The following is a 20593-nucleotide window of genomic DNA, read 5'->3' as shown; positions in this document are numbered from 1 at the left end:
TATTTTCGTTAGTATTTTTTAAATCCTTACGGAATTAAATTGTCACTACATTACAGGGATCTTGGAAGTTGTTGAAAGTTCAGTTGAAAAACGTTTTGAACCTTCTACATAATGTAATCTGATTGATAATACATTAACAGTTATTTCTTTTTAAATAAAAAGTCAAACATGGCATCCATACGAACAAATAAAATTATTTTCTTGAAAATGCCAGTTAAAAAAGAAATTATGAGGGTTGCCTTTTTATATTTTGGGAATGAGTGATCCTCGTGCTGCCATCTGACAACCGACGTCACTATCGTAAAGTTCGACTTTTTGTCGGTATTCTTAGAACGTTTTGACGTACAGGCACTATTTCGACGTGGATTATCTCAACAACAGTACACTGACAGACTTAATTTCGAGGCGATGATGCACCATCAAAAACCGCTTTACAGGGTATAGCAAAAGTACCGGAAAGGCAGAATAACTCGGCAGGAGAGCATTTTAGGGAAAGATGTTAAATACAAAAGTTTCAGGATTTCTCCCTGGCTATCCGATGGTGACCTTGACCTTGACGATCATTTAAAGGTCAAATGTGATTTTTCGATTGGGCCCTATACTTTTGACCCCAGAAATGAAGAGTGGAAAATTTTACGTTCAGATATGACCTTGAGTGACCCCTCCCTTTTGACCTTGGGGCCCCCACAAGGTCAAACGAACAAAACTACAGGATCGGCAGAATAACTCGGCGGGAGAGCATTTCAGAGAAAAATGTTGACCTTGAAATTATTTTCAAGGCCAAGGTCAATGTCAAGGTCACCATCGGATAGCCAGGGAGAAATCCTCAATCTTTTGTATTTAACATTTTTCTCTGAAATGCTCTCCTGCCAAGTTATTCTGCCATTCTGCCTGAGTATTATTTTAATTTGTTTGTTATTTATGGAAAAAAGCAGCAAATTGTTCACATGTTGAAATTACTTTGTCATATTTTTCATAAACAAATTAAAAGAATAATTAGTATAATTTAAATGATTTCCAGGTATTTTTATTTAAATTTTTGGCAAAAACTATTCAGATGCAACAATAATTTGACAACATGACATTTTCAATTGTTTTTGGAGTGTTTCTGGTCATGGCGAATTTGACAACAGGTCTGATACGAGTAAAACTGTGCGAAAAATTGAAAATTGCAAATATCTCTATAAAGTAAATAACGGCAACCCTAACAATGCTTATATGGCTTGAAAGGAAAATTCAATCTGCATACGACAGAGTAAATACAGGGTGTTCCATTTAAGTTAACAAAGTTATATTTCAAATGTTATCAAAATGTACCAGCAAAAATGAAACACCTAGTGTTAAATGTTTAATTGGTTGGTACACCAAAATTTAGTGTTACTTATGCTCTTTGCAGGTACCAAAAATCCACTTGATATCACGCTCCTGAAAAGAGTTACTAGCGCCTCCGCCGACCCTTGTATCTGTCAAATTTTTTCTTTAAAAATTAATATCTCAAAATCTATAACTCCTAGGTATAGGGAATATTTACTAAAGTGACCCTCAAATTTCACGCAAAATCCGAAAATACAATAATATATAATGTCCCATTTAAAATAATAAAGTTGGTATCGGCTTCCGGTATAACCGGAAGTGCTGGTTCTAGATATTTTAGTTGTGTTCGCCCCAGGGACATTGCCATGTTGCCAAATTTTCAAANTAATCTCCGCAGCCATAAGTCTGTAGATCCTCAATGTGTATTCGTAGAGAGGAATTAGGCATCCTCTCTGCGGGTGTGGTAGGGTGGAAAAACGTTGGCTTGGATTAATGTGAGAGATTGATTTCGGTCAGCGTTCGACCATCCCCCTAATTAATGAGGTTTTCAGGGTTTTCCTTATTGCCGCACTAAAAGGTGTTTAGGGTTTACCAAGATAAGTCATTCCTGAACATACAAGCGCCCTACAGAATTATAGTATGCCGCCTTTTGTCCCGCACAAGTTTTCGACTTCTGAGCTAATCCTTGCGATTAGAATGAGAAGTAGAGATCAATGTTTTTTTTTGTTGATCATCATTAAAAATTAATTTTTGCTATTAATATTTTCGTTAGTATTTTTTAAATCCTTACGGAATTAAATTGTCACTACATTACAGGGATCTTGGAAGTTGTTGAAAGTTCAGTTGAAAAAAGTTTTGAACCTTCCTAGACATAATGTAATCTGATTGATAATACATTAACAGTTATTTCTTTTTAAATAAAAAGTCAAACATGGCATCCATACGAACAAATAAAATTATTTTCTTGAAAATGCCAGTTAAAAAAGAAACTATGAGGGTTGCCTTTTTATATTTTAGAAATGAGTAATCCTCGTGCTGCCATCTGACAACCGACGTCACTATCGTAAAGTTCGACTTTTTGTCGGTATTCTTAGAACGTTTTGACGTACAGGCACTATTTCGACGTGGATTATCTCAACAACAGTACACTGACAGACTTAATTTCGAGGCGATGATGCACCATCAAAAACCGCTTTACAGGGTATAGCAAAAGTACCGGAAAGGCAGAATAACTCGGCAGGAGAGCATTTTAGGGAAAAATGTTAAATACAAAAGTTTCAGGATTTCTCCCTGGCTATCCGATGGTGACCTTGACCTTGACGATCATTTAAAGGTCAAATGTGATTTTTCAATTGGGCCCTATACTTTTGACCCCAGAAATGAAGTGGAAAATTTTACGTTCAGATATGACCTTGAGTGACCCCTCCCTTTTGACCTTGGGGCCCCCACAAGGTCAAACTAACAAAACTACAGGATCGGCAGAATAACTCGGCGGGAGAGCATTTCGAAGAAAAATGTTGACCTTGAAATTATTTTCAAGGTCAATGTCATGGTCACCATCGGATAGCCAGGGAGAAATCCTCAAACTTTTGTATTGAACATTTTTCTCTAAAATGCTCTCCCGCCGAGTTATTCTGCCATTCTGCCTGAGGATTATTTTAATTTGTTTGTTATTTATGGAAAAAAGCAGCAAATTGTTTACATGTTGAAATTACTTTGTCATGTTTTCCATAAATAAATAAATTAAAAGGATCATTAGTATAATTTAAACGATCTCCAGGTATTTTTACTTAAATTTTTGGCAAAAACTATTCAGACGCAACAATAATTTGACAACTAACATGACAAATGTCAAGTCATTTCAATTGTTTTTGGAGTGTTTCTGGTCATGGCGAATTTGACAACAGGTCTGATACGAGAAAAACTGTTCAAAAAATAGAGAATTGCAAATATCTCTAAAAGTAGTAATGGCAACCCTAACAATGCTTATATGGCTCGAAAGGAAATTTCAATCTGCATACGACAGAGTAAAAAAATACAGGGTGTTCCATTTAAGTTAACAAAGTTATAGCTGTTTGAAGTTATCAAAACAGCAAAAATGAAACACCTAGTATTAAATGTTTAATTGGTTGTTACTTATGCTCTTTGCAGGTACCAAAAATCCACTTGATATCATGCTCCTGAAAAGAGTTACTAGCGTCTCTGCGGACCCTTATTGTATCTGTCAAATTTTTTCTTTAAAAATTAATATCTCAAAATCTATAACTCCTAGATATAGGGAATATTTACTAAAATGACCCTCAAATTTCACGTAGAATCCGAAAATACAATAATATGTAATGTCCCATTTAAAATAACGAAGTTGGTATCGGCTTCCGGTATAACCGGAAGTGCTGGTTCTAGATATTTTAGTTGTGTTCGCCCCAGGGACATTGCCATGTTGCCAAATTTTCAAATTTTTCGGAGAAGTACTTTCCTAGATATCGATTCACGCAGTTCCCGGTGGGACACCCTGTATATATTAGCTAATTTTTAATTTAGAAGAAAATTACATTATTTCAGTTGGTCAAAATTAAAAATAATAAATTTTTCAAGAAAGTGTAAACCCCAAGGTTTAATGACCAAATTTTAATAGCTTTAATTTATTTTCACTAAATTTAAATTTCCGTATCAATATGTGCTGATTTTTTATACTATCAATTAACGCTATTAAAATTTAATACAAAATTTGAAATTTTTCAAAAAATTTATTTATTTTTTTGTAACTTTTACTCGTTATTTTTGCTAATTTTATTTTTTCCTAAAAAAGAATCTCTTTTTATATGTAGATTTAAGTATCTTTTTTGTAATGTCCAAATTTTTTAAATAATCATACTTTTCTAGATATTACGTGGCAGATACTGGCAAAATTTTTTGGAAATGATGTTTGAAAAATGGTGACTGATGTAGAGCTTGTGTTTTCGCAAATAGTATTTTTTTTTAGTTTACCTAGGAAACCTGGAAATATTACAAATATTTCAGTCAAAATTTAGTATACACCCGGAAGAAAATGTAAATTATAGAAAACCCCTTTAAAGATAAATTTTATAATATTATCCAAAAATATGGATTGTAAAAATTATTTGTAATTGATTTAGTAGATAAATAAATTTACTTTCTTGAAATTATCTTAATCTCTTAATCTAGATAAATGAGACTGGGGCTAATAAATTGCAGTTACGTAAAATGCATTTAATTCTTCAAAAGAGATTACTTCTATTACATCAATATATTTATAAAAATTATCAATTATTTACAGTTTTCTAGTAAGATACATATAATAACATCATTTAGTGAACAGCAGGTGATACTAAAGCATTATTAATACTGATATTTTTTAAACTTTTAAAATTGACACGTATTTGACTAGAATTCAAGTAAAATTAACCACAAAGGAAAAGCATTTTTTTTTAATTGTACAGGGTCAATTCGAACACAGTTGGCAGGGTTTCTCTTATTTTCGAAAATGAAATATGAGTAAGATATAACCAGCAATGTATATGTGAACTTAAATGTCATTGCTGCTTACTGGCACAGAGAATTGTTTTGTACCTACTGGCAAAGAGTGACCTACTAATCTGTAGGTACTATGAAAGCACACCTTGCTTCGCACAAGGTGAATATATAGTGAAAAAACGAATGATATTGGTATCATAATGATGGATCTGACAAGCAGAAAAAAACCCTTGGGATCGTTTTACAAAAAATGAATATGTTACTACAGAACCTTCATAAGCGATTACAAACGATGTGACCAGTAATTTTGTTTGGAATAGTTATTTTATTTCCTTTATGTTGGCAATTAAATTTCGGTACAATTAAAAAAGCAAGATCAAGATTACATTAAAACACAACATTCTGTTTCACCGGCTGTGATTGGTGTTATTTTTACGAGATTCTATTCAACCAATCAGTGATCGCATTATCTCGAGCGAAGGTGTAACGGTTTGTTATTGTTCATTATAAACGAATCGTTAATATTGGTGACGCCAAGATTTAGGGATTTTTCTTTACCAGTCATGCAATGTTGGATTGCCTAAGTTCGGCGGTCATGTGACTTGTAAACATTTATGAATAAAACAGAAATAACAACTTGTTTAAGATTTTCAATCATTTTTAAGTGGAAAATTTAAATTTTCTATTGCATTTACCATTTGCAGATAGCTAGACAGCTGAGCAATTTGATTAGTTTACAACTGTATTGATCAATTTTTATACAATTCAGATCAATTTGGTTCATGTAACTACCTACTTTCGAAGTTATATATGATGTTTTCCATTTATTAAATAGAACTTGTTAAGTTAATGCTATTGTTGGAAACAACTATTCAGGCTATATGCCCCGGATGGCATTGAATTACAACCTCAGTATTTAGTAAATAGCTAAGTTCATTCATCAGGGTAACCACTAGTCACACTTTATATCTCACCAATACGCAGAAGTAAGTTGGTCTAACTCGTAACAAAATAATTTCAATTTCAACACCTTGTATAGAATCTATTGGCAAAAGTTTGCCGATTTATAACTAAACACCCTGTATATAAATTTTCTTTAAAAAATATTTTTTGTCATAACAGGAAAATCAGAATACTCCACCAAATTCTATGCAAAAAAAAAAACTGGAAAAATGATGTACCTATTACCTTGAAAAATATGAGAAATTCCTCAAATATGTATAAATTGGCCCATTTTATTCAATGTAATGTATAGTCTTTCCGAAGTCAGTTGAACATGTAAAAAAACGCCTGGCAATAAAATTTAATGACTGTCATAGGCGTCCCTAAAAAAGTTTTCTGCTAAAGGTAAAAAATTATAATAATTTATATATAATGTGTAGAAAATTCCTATTCATTCATTTGGCCAACAACATATTTTCATTATTTATATCCTCAACCAATTTTATTATATTGATGGTAAATTTCCTTTTGTTCCGTTTCAAAGGGTCTACAAAATGCCATGTAATAATACCGAGGGTTTCCTGCCAGAAGGGCGTATCAACCTATGTACATACCACCTTCTGCCAGGTTAATCGAGATAATAATTGTTCATACGACCAAGAAAAGTATTGTGTGGCGCTGTTATTATTGGTGAGGTAGATACCTTTTGTCGCGACAAATTTATGGTATTGGGTATCGAAGTTAGCTCATAAGCCCAAAATGGCACTTTTTGTGGATACATCCTTTTGGCAGGAAATCCTCGATATTATTTCTCGCTTTTGTAATTGTAATACCAATGATTAATAGAAGGTGCTCATAATAAATTAAAATTACCTGAAACACACCAAATTCCGCATTGCTGCACTGCACTGCTGGGCAATTTGTCAGCCACTTGTCAATAGCTGAGATTTATTGCCCAGTGGTCCAATGCAGCTATGTTTGTATTTCGTTTGCCCGCGCTCGCATTCTTCAACTGGGCATANAAAAAACGCCTGGCAATAAAATTTAATGACTGTCATAGGCGTCCCTAAAAAAGTTTTCTGCTAAAGGTAAAAAATTATAATAATTTATATATAATGTGTAGAAAATTCCTATTATATGTTCATTTGGCCAACAACATATTTTCATTATTTATATCCTCAACCAATTTTATTATATTGATGGTAAATTTCCTTTTGTTCAGTTTCAAAGGGTCTACAAAATGCCATGTAATAATACCAAGGGTGTCCTGCCAGAAGGGCGTATCAACCTATGTACATACAACCTTCTGCCAGGTTAATCGAGATAATAATTGTTCATACGACCAAGAAAAGTATTGTGTGGCGCTGTTATTATTGTTAATTATTTATATTATTGTTATTATTTGTGAGGTAGATACCTTTTGTCGCGACAAATTTATGGTATTGGGTATCGAAGTTAGCTCATAAACCCAAAATGGCACTTTTTGTGGATACGTCCTTTTGGCAGGAAATCCTGGATATTATTTCTCGCTTTTGCAATTGTAATACCAATGATTAATAGAAGGTGCTCATAATAAATTAAAATTACCTGAATCACACCAAATTCCGCATTGCTGCACTGCACTGCTGGGCAATTTGTCAGCCACTTGTCAATAGCTGAGATTTATTGCCCAGTGGTCCAATGCAGCTATGTTTGTATTTCGTTTGCCCGCGCTCGCATTCTTCAACTGGGCATATACCACCTTCACGTTTAGTTCGACCATACATGTACATGGGTATGGCTAAATAAATATGGCAACAAGTTTTTAAAATATTTCAATGCGGAGTTGCTGCGTCAGCGACCGAACATGGTACATACTGTCAACCTCTTGGTTCTTCAATTGATATCGGAAAGACTATACTTGGGAAACTTTTTTTGGCATTTGTTAATAGTTACTGGGTATTTTTTAGTTAAAATATAGAAAATATCCTAATAATGTTTTTAAAATAATATAGAGTCTCTCAGAAATAAGTGCCAATATTTTACAAGCTTCTTTAAAAGCTTTTATTTAACTTGCTTTGTTAGTATGGTCAAATCTTGCAACTGAATTTTAAAACAGTTATTCCCAACTGATTGAGCTGAAATTTTGCATACATGTTTCGTTTGGGTGACAATGCATGGTGGCAGTAAAAGCTTGTTTAAAAAAAAATCTATACATGAACTTATTTCTGTACCTCAGAGCTAAACTGTATTAACTCCATTTTTTACGAAAATGGGATTATTTGACAGCCCAACACTGTTTTTTATGTTCTTTCACGTGCTAAACAGTAATAACTCCCACTTATGATACTTTCGAAGATAGACAGTGCTAAATAATAATAAGTCCCAACCTGTCTCCAAGCTAGACGATCGTATGTGTATTTAATATTAACCATGTATCATTTCCACAGTATTAAGTTCCTTGTTACATCAATTTAGTCCGAACCAAACTGGTGTATGTGGAGTTAATATTCTATTAGTTTGACTTCGGAGTATTAACTCCACACATATCAAGATCATGTTGGTTTACTTTAGTATTATATCCACATTCATCGTATATTATCGCACAATTAGTAAATATTATAATATAAAATCCCTAAATCATGTTTGTGCCAAATAGTGTTAACTCCATTTTTTTTGAAAAAAAAATACGAATAGAAAATTATTCTTTAAATTACAATAAAATACCTAATATTAAAATAGACGTATAACTTCACATCATACTATTTTTTTTATCAAGGAGAAGTAAGAGTTCGAAGTTATGGAATGATAAGCAAAATTTAAATCTTTAAATCTCTCTCCTGTAAAATTTAATTTTTGGCACTTAATACAGGTTAGCTCTGAAGTACAGAATTACAATCACGTCAAAAACAACAACTTTTATCTAATAAATTTTTTCAAAACCACATTTTTATCGGGTTTTCTACTCATTAAAATAATGCTAACGAGCTGCCTGTGGATTAAAAAAATATCTAAGTAACATTTCGTACTAGTGCTACTGTTAGTTATTATTAAAAAAGTATATTAGACCAAAGTTGTTGCTTTTGATGAGTTGAATGCATGATTAAAACTTTGGAACTTATTTCTGGAACGCTTTGTATATCGCTAATTTCCCTATTCGGCAGCTGCAGCCTCGCCATTAGTAGCACTCGACTGATCGCCAATAATTAGCTCTTCCAAATCCGTCAGGTCCTCTAAAATGTTGCTACCTAATTCTTTGATTCCGTTACCGATTAAGTTTAAGTGTCTAAGGGATTTAAGGTTTTCAAAAACTTCATCGTCGATTTCTTCAATTTCATTATTGCTTAAATCAAGGTAGGTTGTGGTTGTGTCTTCGAAAGCGCCCACTTCTATTTTACTTATTTTGTTGTTCTTGAATGACAGTGCTGAGATTGGTATGTTGCGGAATACCTCGCTTTTGATTTCCGTTAAATTGTTGTCCGACAAGAAAATGAAACCGATGTATTTCATTTCCTCAAACACCTCTGGTTCTATTGTTTCTAGGTTGTTTTTGTTCAGGTGTAGACTGTCGATTGATGTACTCTGAAATATTTTATTTCGGAGCTCTTTCAAGTTGTTATTGCCCAGAAATAGTTCATAGATGTGTGTGTTTCCAAATACGGCTTCTTCTATATTTTGTATGTTATTATTGTCCAGATATAAACTATGCAAAGACTCTATGCTGTTGAATATTCCTGCTTTAATTTTGTTGAGGTTATTATTTGACAAATATAAATACTTCAATTGGGACAGGTTTTCGAAAGCACCTTCTTCTATGTCTGTTATCTGATTGTCTGATAAATCAATCAGCTCGACTGATGGTAAGTTATCAAAAACGCCTTTTTTGATCTCTGTTAATTTATTGCCCTTTATACGTATCCATCCAAGGTTAAGCGAGTTATCAAATACATTTGTTGGTAGGTCGACCAACTTGTTCCCTTCCAAGTTTATGTCGTTAATGGTAGGTAAATCGTTAAACATACCTTCAATTTCTTCTACGTTGTTATTTTTCAGTGATACATTTTTTAAATTGCTTATTACTCTGAACGACTCTGGATCAACGCGGCTTATAATATTATCAGCTAAATCAAGTGATGTTATAGATGTATTTTCAAAATAATCTGTTTTAATTTCTTCCAACTTGTTACTGGATAGAACAAGCAATTCCAATGGCGAGTTTTGGAATGCCCCATTCTCTATATTTCGTATCTCATTTTTATTTAAATTCAAAATGTTTACTTTTAAGTTATTAAACATGCCATTCTTAATTTCTTCTAGTAAATTATTTTCTAAGATGATCGTTTCCACTGCCGAATTGTTGAATGTGTTTGTTTCAATATCTTTCAATTGACAAGAATCTATTTTGAGTGATTTTAAATTAATGTCACTCAGGCTGTTTTCGCAAAGAATTGGTACGGTTTGGTCTTTAATTCTTACTGCATCGTAATCGTCTCTCTCTGGTAAATTCTCTCGTAATTTATTGGAGGATGTAATCGTTTCTTCAAATACCGGCACGTCAAATTCACAGCCTCCCCAACCATTCTGTATCAACTTCACGCTCAGGAGTCCCTCGACTTTTACCTCCTCGAATGTATTCGCCTCTGCCATTTTTCGGACGAATGAGTTACCGATAATGTAACTGTGCTCAGATGTATTAACCTGAAAGAATTAAGTTTTGCATTTTCTGTTCATAAATCATGATATACATATAAATGTTTCTTTGATATATCAATCTAAATGGAAACTGAAAACATTTTCCATGTTGTGCAATATGGTCACTGGGTGTCCCGATTTATAGGTGTACGTTTTTAAAAACAATTTTTCTAATGTAGAGGCTGTCCCAAAATTCACGCAAGAAGTAATCTTGATAGAAAATAAAGGTTTTTAATAAAAAATTGTAAATCTTTTATTGGTTCATAACGTATACGTAACGTATAGTGTGTCTAAATAACACCGAAAAAATGTAAATGTCTTTGGAATAAAATTTTATGAAAAAACTCCCCATATACAGGGTGGGTCATTAGTGTGAGAAAGTAAAATAACTCCCTTGTTATTCATAATACAGAAAAAAAGTTCATATAAAAGTTGTACAGAATCAAAAAACCTAAAGGACAAAATTAATTTGAAACACACAGGGCGATGAGTAAAAACGGGACACGCCAAATATTACATTTTTTAAATGGAACACCCTGTATATTTTTAAACATATGGATTTCTGAGAAGATTCTATACAGGGTCGGAAAGTCCCCATGGTTCATCGGCCGTTACGTGAGAGCGATAAAGAAAGCTATACAAATCCGTGCGATAGAGAAAGATGGCTATAATGAAGGCGTCTAATAGTCACCGCCCATTTCGCCCTTCCACAAATAAGATCCACTTCTTATTTGTGGAAGGGCGAAATGGGCGGTGACTATTAGACGCTTTCATTATAGCCATCTTTCTCTATCGCACGGATTTCTATGACTTACTTTATCGCTGTCACGTAACGGCCGATGAACCATGGGGACTTTCCGACCCTGTATACGACAATATAAACAGTTTAACATTTTAGTGCGGGATTGCCAAGTTAAGTAGAAAATTCTTTGAATTTTGGAAAAAACACGACCTCCAAGAAGTTGTATTAACTTTAACTACTAAAACTTGGGGCAAAAATATTTGGCAGAGTTATAGGCAAATGTTGGGCAAAGACTCCTATATTAGCTAATATCGATATTTTATACAGGGCATTTTTTCTAATACGATCATTTTAAGAAAGTTCAAACTTGATTTTCTAAAAATTTTCAAATGGAACACCCTATATTTTATTGTTCTATTTTATTCACATATCGGTCCACATCAACTTTTATTAAGTATGTTCTACACGTAAAGTTTTTAGTTTTTAAGATATAGCAACATTTCTGGAAAAACCTAATTTTTACTATTTTCGGTCGCACGAAATGGCTTTGGAAAAAACTGTCACATTGAAACAACTTGTCAGTTCATAATTTATCATTCCATTTTGAGTTAATTTTATTAGTTAATATTTATTTGTAGTATTCTATAAACTATTAAAAATTAAGTTTTTTCAGAAATATTGCTATATCTTAAAAACTAACAATTTTGGATATAGAACATGTTCAATAAAAGTTGAAGTGGACCGATATGTGAATAAAATAGAACAATAGAACAATAAAATACATCAGGGTGTTCCATTTGAAAAATTTTAGAAAATTAAGTTTCAACTTTCTGAAAATGAAAGTATTATAAAAAATGCCCTGTATAAAATATCAATATTAGCTAATATAGGAGTCTTTGCTTAACATTTCCGTATAACTCTGTCAAATATTTTTGTTCCAAGTGTTAGTAGTTGAAAGTTAATACAATTTCTTCGAGGCCATGTTTTTTCCAAAATTCGAAGAATTTTCTATATAACTTAGCAACCCCGCACTAAAATGGCAAACTGTTTATATTGACATATATAGAATTTTCTCGGAAATCCATACGTTTAAAAATATACAGTGTTCCGTTTAAAAAATGTAATATTTGGCTTGTCCCATTTTTACCCATCGCCCTGTATGTATCAAATTAATTTTGTAGTGTAACTTTTTTTCTGTATTATGAGTAACAAGGGAGTTATTTTACTTTCTCACACTAATGGCCCACCCTGTATATCAAGGTAAAGAAATAAAAAAACTAAATTTTTTGAAATTTTTTCAACCCTGAAGCATGGGGTTGAAATACTCAACCCTATGACACTTTATCTTATAATTTTTTGTTCGATAAAATTTATTTTAAAAAAATATGTTAAAAAAGCCCCATTCATTTACTATTTGATATCTTCGTTTTTTCGAAAAGTTAAGGATTTATGAGAAAAAATAAATGTATTGCAATGCATTTTTAAAAAGATGAGCTGTTTAACGCGAGTGTATTTTGCCGAAAATGTCAGGTGTTAATTATTTCAACCCCTTACAAAAATACTTCAGCAGAGCACCAAGAAAAATAATAAAAAATACTTGGCAGAACGAGAAAATGCCAAGATTAAACAAAAGAATAGAAAATACGCTAATGATGACAGCGATCACATATTAACAAAATCTCACCTACGTATGAGGCTATTCTTTCCGAGCATGCGCATTAGGAATAACACGGCTAATGTTAAATTTGTATTTTATTTAAATTTAGGAATATCGTTTTTTGTAAATTTTAAGCACATTAGTGTATCTATTTTACCAAACACGTGTTGGTTGTTCTTAAATACTTGTAAGTCCTTGTAAAAATAAATTAATTCGAAGTTGTTCATTTCTATAGTATCTATGTAAATAGTACACAAGGGTCACATTCGATCTGTACAATTTCAACTAGACAATTTGTTGCGGGTTGCCTAAATATAAGACGTCACACTAAAAGGGTCTATTGATGTTCCTGGACTCTCAGCAACACTCACGAACTGCTTCGATGATTTTTGTTGAACGACTTATTGAAGGAAGGCCAGATAGTTTAAGATCACTAATTGATCCAATCTCCCAGATGAATTTTTCAATTTATCTCTTTACAGTTGACGAAGTTAAATGACTATTCAGACCATATTTTTTACGAAAACTACAAACTGTATATGCCAAACCTTAATTATGATTTAAAATATCGCTTAACAATGAAACCGCGTTGTTCTTTCGTGTATTGCTTCATTTTTAATGGCCCTGAACTGTCTGCTGCTGTCAAGCTGTCTTTTTTTTATTTGTTGGCAACACTTTACCGCACAAATGGCAGAAAATTCAAATCTTGCGTAAATTTTGGGACACCCGATACATTGAAATCTTATATTACATGAATTATAGCTTAATACTTTTATATAGAATAAAAATTCAAACATTTTTTTTATTAAACTCTCAAGAAGGGTCACATATGGAAATTATAACTTTCTAAAAACTGCAAATGCAGCTACAATTTTTTTAGGCCAATATTTTTTTATTATTAAAGATTGAGGAAGAAAAAATGTAAATTGTTTCTGGAAAGGTGAAAACTGTCCTTTTTCTAGATTCAAATGAAATTAAAGGAATAAGAAGTAATATATTAAAATAATTAAAATAAACTAAAATCATCATATAAATTGTAGCAGACTTAGATCTGTTATTTTGAAAAAATCCGAAAGAGAAAGAAATATTTAAACTTAATTTCATTTTGTTTATGTTCATTTATAAAAGAGAACACCCTACATTGTTATTTTTTTCATAGTTTTATTTATTTTTCCTCTATTATATCAGTACCTACGTGGTTAAATTATAATTTCACAAGATATTTAGAATATATACTTTTTTATAAGTAAAAAGTTTGGAAATTGTTACTTACTAAACTGCTGTAATTCAATGGATAGATATGACATTCAACATTTCATAAATTTATAACTAAACTGATCACTTATTCAACTAGTAATTTTTGTAATAAATGTGCTGAACAGGATTTAGATAAAAAATAAAAGTGATAAGATAACGAATTTAAATTTGTATATACGAGGGTTGCCTTTTACATTTCGGGAATAGGGAACAATAAAGAAATTAATCATCATATATGGCTTTATTGTTTTTCAAAATATTCTCCATGAAGTTCAATACACTTTATTTGCATGCGCTTGAACTAATTTTCTAAGCACTTTATCCATTCCGATTGAGGTACCTCTAAAACATGCATTTGTATATCTGGGAACCATTCCGGACCATTTCTGAGGGTTTATGACCCTCTGAATAAGCTGGTAGGTCAGCTCTATCGAGAGCTAACCAGACCGAGTAAAATCCGTGACATGGCGCCCAACGTGGGGCTATGACGTGGGATACATCGTCGACCTACATAAATCCGTGACATAATCTGTGATGTTCAGACGACTCCCAAAACATTAAATTATTAAATGTTAAATTGATTTTAAAAATGTATCACAGGAAATAATGATAAGTAATAAATTGCTTTTGGTAAATTTACTTTTTTTGTAAAAGATACACCTTATTAACTTAGGTACTATTAAATACTTTGTTTTCTCATCTTTAAAATTATTCAGTCAATTAAGATAGAAAGTTTGAATTTTCGTGAAAGTTGGTCACTTTCGTGAGAATTCTTGAATAAAAACAGATTTTCAATGTTTTGCAGATATAGCCAAAAAAAAATAAAAATTTTCGGTGACCCCTGTAGTTGTTTACTTTTTCTGATAGAATTTTTACATGGAATCCAGTACAATACTTAATTTTTGAATTATTCTAAAGTTTCTTATTTACAGATCAATGTTACATTTTTAACCATGGCTCAGTTAAAAAAGATATTTCATGCTTTCCAAAAATATATACAGAGCCTTCATAAATGTTTACAAGCCATATGTGACCGCCGAGCTTAGCAACCGACATTGAACGGCTGGCACTATCAACTAAAAATCCCCAAAGCACCACCAATATTAATGTTACGTTTACAATGAACAATGACAAACTGTTAGGTCTACGCTTGAGTTAATGTGATCGCTGATAGGTTGAATAGAATCTCGTGAAAAATTACACCAATCACCAGCCGGTGAAACAGAATGTTGTATTTTAATGTAATCTTGATCTTATTTTTTTTATCATTTTTAATTTTACCGAAATTTAAATGCCAACTTGAAGGAAATAAAATTACTGTTACAAACAAAATTACCGGACATCACCTGGTCTGTAATCATGAAGGCTCTGAAGCTTGTGGTACTTACCGCAAAAAGTATTTTACCTACGACCACTACTGTAAATACTTAAAAACACACCGTCTGCGATCAATGTAAGATTCCCATTACGTACGGTAAAAAAATCGCACAGTTTTCCTAGCGATCGCCTAGCAACGGTCAATACAATACTGTTTGTATTGACCGTTGCTAAGAGGTTGCTAGGAAAACTGTACAATTTTTTTACCAAGCTGTGCGATTTTTTTACCGTACAACGTAATAGGAATCTTGCATTGATCAGAGACGATGTGTTTTTGAGTATTTAAAGTTGTGATCGTAGGTAAAGTATAGTACGTAATACGTGGTGTAATGCAATTACGCACTCATAGAATTACGCACTCGCCGCTACGCGGCGTCGTGCGTAACTTTTCCACTCGTGCGTAAAATGCTTTTTACAACACTTATTACGTAATATACTATTGTATTTGCCGTATTAAAAAAACAAATATGTTGGTATCATAGATTTAATAGTATACTAATATTAGATCTATGGTTGGTATTATATTGAATAAAATCTAATGCCATTTGTTATACATATATGGCATAATTAATGACTTTCTTTTGCTTCATTTTTGCGGAATATCTAGATAATAATTGTGATGACCAAATTCATTTTTATGACAATAATAGACGTGATATTAATTTTTTCCTTCAAATTTGTTCTAGCTAATGTTGATGACATTCATACCATTCTTAATAGTATCAAAACGGATGCATTTGGTGTTGATAATACATATATCTCGCACCATGTTAAAATACTGTAGTCCATTTATTGATCCGTATGTACTCATATAATTAATTGCTGTATATTGAGAAACAATACTTTTCTTATTTGTGGAAAAATTAGTATATTCCAAAAGATTGTTATGTAATCAAACTAGTACTAGTACTAGTATTATTATTATTATTTGCTTGCTTGCTTGCTTGCTGGCTTGCTCCCTTCCTTCCTTCCTTCCTTCCTTCTTTCCTTCCTTCCTTCCTTACTTACTTACTTACTTACTTACTTACTTACTTACTTACTTACTTACTTACTTACTTACTGTCATAAAAGTAGGGAGAAAAATTAGTTTAATAAAAATGCTGTTAGGATAACAATACATTTAAATTCATTTTACAGTAATAATACATAATTTTATGTTAATGTAAAAAAATGTTTAAATATCAATTTAACAACGTATGTATTAATCTTAATTATTGGCATTCATAAGTTTTTTTTGATGGATTTTAGCAAAACTAATAGGTACAATGAGTAAGTATACTGTGTAAACATGTTACATCTGTCAGAATATTTATCTATATCTACAGGTAAAAATGAAAATACATTTTTCAATATCATCAATGAAATATCAATATACATTTTATGGAATTTTATTTTTTTTTATTCTTTAGTACTTTCTTGACGTTTTAACATGTCATATTTAAAATTATAAGTATGGTTGTCACCAATAGCGAACTCCTGTAATTTTACCAAGTGCTCAAATACCTTACTACCCAATTCTTGGATTTTATTACCACCCAAGTTCAAATTAAACAATGACTTAAGATTTTCAAAAACTTTGTCGTCTATTTCAGAAATATCATTATTTTCTAGAATAAGGAAACCTAGAGATCTTAAATTCGCAAAAGCATCTACCTCAATTTTATTTATCTTGTTGTTTCTAAGAAACAATCCCGTGATAGAAGGATTGTCGAACATACCTTTATTAATCTCTGTTAAATTGTTTCCTTCCAAAAAAATTAGTGAGATAGATTTCATAATATTGAACACTTCTGTGTCTATAATTCCTATATTATTGTGGGCTAAGTGCAAGAAGCCAATAGACGCGTCTTTAAACATTTTACCTTGCAGTTCATTTAAACTATTACGTTCAAGTTTTAAATAGTGTATTTTAGAATTTTTGAATGCTAGATCTTCTATGCGTATTATTTTATTGTCTCTCAAATCTACATCACCCGCGGTTATATTATTAAATACACCGGCTTTGACTTCTTTTAATTTATTGTTGGATAAAAATAAATACTTTAGTTTGGGTAGGTTTTCAAAAGCACCTTCCTGTATGGTTTCTATTTGGTTATCTCTCAAATCAATCAGTTCGAGTTGTGGTAAGACATTGAAAATACCCTTTCTGATATTCGTCAATTTATTATTCCTTAAACGGACCCATCCAAGATTAAGTGAGTTATTAAACATATTTCTTGGTAGATCAGTCAAATTGTTTCCTTCCAAATCGATATCACTGAGAGTAGGTATGCTATTAAAAATTCTATCGATTGCTCTGAAATCATTGTTTTTCAGAGATAGTTCTTTAATACTGTTCAATGTTGTGAACAATTCCGGTTCAATATGACTTATCATGTTGTCATGTAAATCCAGTCTAACAATGGATGCACCTTTAAACTGGTCCGCTTCAATTTCCTTTAATTTATTATGGGATAAATCAAGTTTTTGTAGTGGCAAGTTCTGAAATGCTGCTTCTTCTATCTTCTGAATATTATTTTTCTTCAAACTCAAAAAGTCAACCTTTAAGTTGTTAAACATACTATTTCTAATTTCTTCTAAAGCATTATTTTCTAAACTGATGAGTTTGATTTTTGCATTGTTAAAGGCATTTGCTTCTATTTCCTTCAAATTGCAAGAAATGATTTCTAGTCTTCTAAGATGAATACCACTTAAACTGTTCTCGTGGAGTATTGGCAGATTTTGGTCTTGAATTTGTATCACATCGTATTCGTCTTTCTTGGGTAAGCTTTCGTGCAAGTTACTGGACGATTCGATAAACTCCTCAAATATTGGCGCATCAAATCGGAAAGTTCTCCTCACCGGCATTAGTGACATAATTCCTTTTATTTTAACATTTTTAAATGTTACGGGTTCTGTCATTGCTAACAAAGTTTTCTCAAACGTATTATCCAATTCCTGAAAAATTAATATATCAATAAATATCTTGTGAGGTTTATTTAGAAAAAAAGGATTTTTTTTAAAAAATAAAAAATTTTTTTCATTATTTCCAACTTTTTTTAAATTTCGGCATTCTAAACCGGTCAAACTTGCAAAGCCTATGATTAGTACCTAAATAAAGTCAACTAACTGTATATGGATTACGCTTAGTTTCTATTTTTATGGTTCAGCCATAGATTTTATTGTTGATTTTTTTCTCCGAAAAAATAAGATGACCATTTTATTTTCATCGTAACTCCGCGAGTTTTGGAGCTACGAATTTTTTTCAAAAGGCATTTTAAAGGTCTTTCCAAGCACTTTAAAAAAGGTTATACCTATTCATTTTCTTCGAAAAATTAGTTCTTTCGCCATTATTTTACGGTGAAAGGTTCGATTTTTATTACATCTACGGTAATCAACAAAAAATGAATCGAATCCTTATTTCAAAAGCTTTATTTTTGCTTTATATGGGTTTTTCGATAAAACGCAAGGTTTTCGAGTTATTTATCAATAATTGTTGAAACATGCACTTTTTAGATGAAAAATCATTTTCAATCGCAAATAACGCGAAAAATATTAATTTTTGGAAAAAACGTTATAGAGCATTTTTTGCTTAGAATTCATCCATCTATTGATTTCTGCGATTAAAATGGGTGCCTTCATTGTCACCCCCAGGGGGAAAGCACACATCGACACTATGTAACTTTTGTTTCTTGAGCAATTTTCTACTTACTGTTAAAATTTCACGTCAATCGGTGCGTGTCAAGAATTCGGACCTACGAGTAAAAACCGTCATATAGGTACTTACTGAGCTATAAGTTTAAATAAAATAGTTCCACAAAATTTTCGGAAACTGTCAGCTTTTAAGTTGTTAAACTTAACTTACCGTTCCTAACTTCTATGTTCAATTTTCTTGGTTTTATTTCTTTCAAATAAGAAGTTATTTCCTGTTTTCTAAGATAAATTTCACATACAAGTTTAATTTTTATTCTTCTACTGTTTTCCCGAATGCACAAATAATTCAACTATACCTCAGAAGAATAATGTTGATTACTTATTTCTCTGATTGTGAGAACTATACCCATCAGAAAAATTAGAGATATAACGAGCGTTCAAATAAAAACGTGGTCGAAGTTGGCTCTGACACATTGGACGTAGGGAGTAGCTTATAGCGACCAACTTAACCTCATTTCTCAACGAGCTGTATAGCAGCTGTCAGTTTCAATAACGTTAATGACTAATATAACTTTATTTTATAGAATAAAGGTTTTTCAGAAGACCACATTCTCATATTCTGTGAGTTTACGTAACCACTTAAATGAAACCAGGCTTCATCAGAAAAAAAGGTGATATTATGAAGTTCACCGTAGTTGTTTAAAAACCATTCACAAAATACAGCCCGTCGCGGAAAATCAACTTCATGAAGTTCTTGCTGACAAGTTAAACGATAGGAGAGCAAACGCAAATCTTTTTTTAACACTGTGTGGCAGGTACCGACTGATACTCCCACCATTTGTGATAAAACACGTACAGAAGTTCTTGGCGCATTTTCCATTATTTGTTGGACATTTTCTTTTAATTCTTCAGTCCGATTTTTAGGTCGGCCGCTTCCTTCTTTTCTTGTTACACTGCCCGTTTCACGAAAAAATTAACACAACGCTGAACTGCACTTTGAAAAATTTTGTACTCAACAACGCCGGGAAATTAATTTTGAAATTCTATGAAACATTCCTCAATAGAATACTTCCATATTCCATCAATCTTGCGTCCATTTCTAAAGTAGGACTCTATGATAAACACTTTTTGTTCTTGAGAAAACACCATTTTAAACGCTTTTTAAAACGAAAATATTCAAATTGATAGCGGCGATATAGTGCTTTGACAGATGACGTTTAAGTTCATTTGCTATACGCTACGCCCTACGTCCAAATTTTCAGAACCAACTTGACCACGTTTTTATTTGAACGCTCGTTATAAGGAAACAATTTGTACTTACTTGTGTCAGAAAACTGTTCTAAATAGAACTGGGCTGTACAAGTCGTCACAGTTTTAGGAAATTACGTCTGCTGTTTTGTTTACTGTTAATATTCACTGTTGCCAGATGTCCTAGATAATTGTTCGAGTAGACTTTGATATATTTTTTTTCTATTTAAAATTATTGAGTGTAGACTTCGTTAAAG

The 20593-nt window shown here is 32.0% G+C and overlaps 1 protein-coding gene across 1 annotated transcript; it reads right to left on the bottom strand.

Moving 5' to 3' along the window:
- Window positions 1-7586: 7586 nt before the first annotated feature.
- Window positions 7587-20498, bottom strand: LOC108904798 (protein artichoke-like). Its single transcript, XM_023454164.1, has 3 exons — window positions 20410-20498; window positions 16857-18392; window positions 7587-10428 (listed from the first exon to the last, which is right to left on the bottom strand). The coding sequence occupies exons 2-3, from the start codon at window positions 18354-18356 to the stop codon at window positions 8884-8886; spliced, it is 3045 nt and encodes a 1014-aa protein (XP_023309932.1). The 5' UTR covers window positions 18357-18392; window positions 20410-20498; the 3' UTR covers window positions 7587-8883.
- Between the last annotated feature and the right edge of the window lie 95 nt (window positions 20499-20593).

This window comes from Anoplophora glabripennis, unplaced genomic scaffold (assembly GCF_000390285.2).
Source record: "Anoplophora glabripennis isolate ALB-LARVAE unplaced genomic scaffold, Agla_2.0 scaffold104, whole genome shotgun sequence".
NCBI lineage: Eukaryota > Metazoa > Arthropoda > Insecta > Coleoptera > Cerambycidae > Anoplophora > Anoplophora glabripennis.
The sequence above is the reverse complement of the archived record's forward strand: the minus strand, read 5'-3'. Positions and strand labels throughout refer to the sequence as shown.

Excerpts from the sequence above, each read along its gene's own strand:
- LOC108904798 (XM_023454164.1), bottom strand. The coding sequence starts at position 18,356 with ATGACAGAACCCGTAACATTTAAAAATGTTAAAATAAAAGGAATTATG. Across the intron at positions 10,429-16,856 it reads GTCAAGAAAGTACTAAAGAA|GTTAATACATCTGAGCACAG; the intron begins TAAAAAAAAATA and ends TAATTCTTTCAG.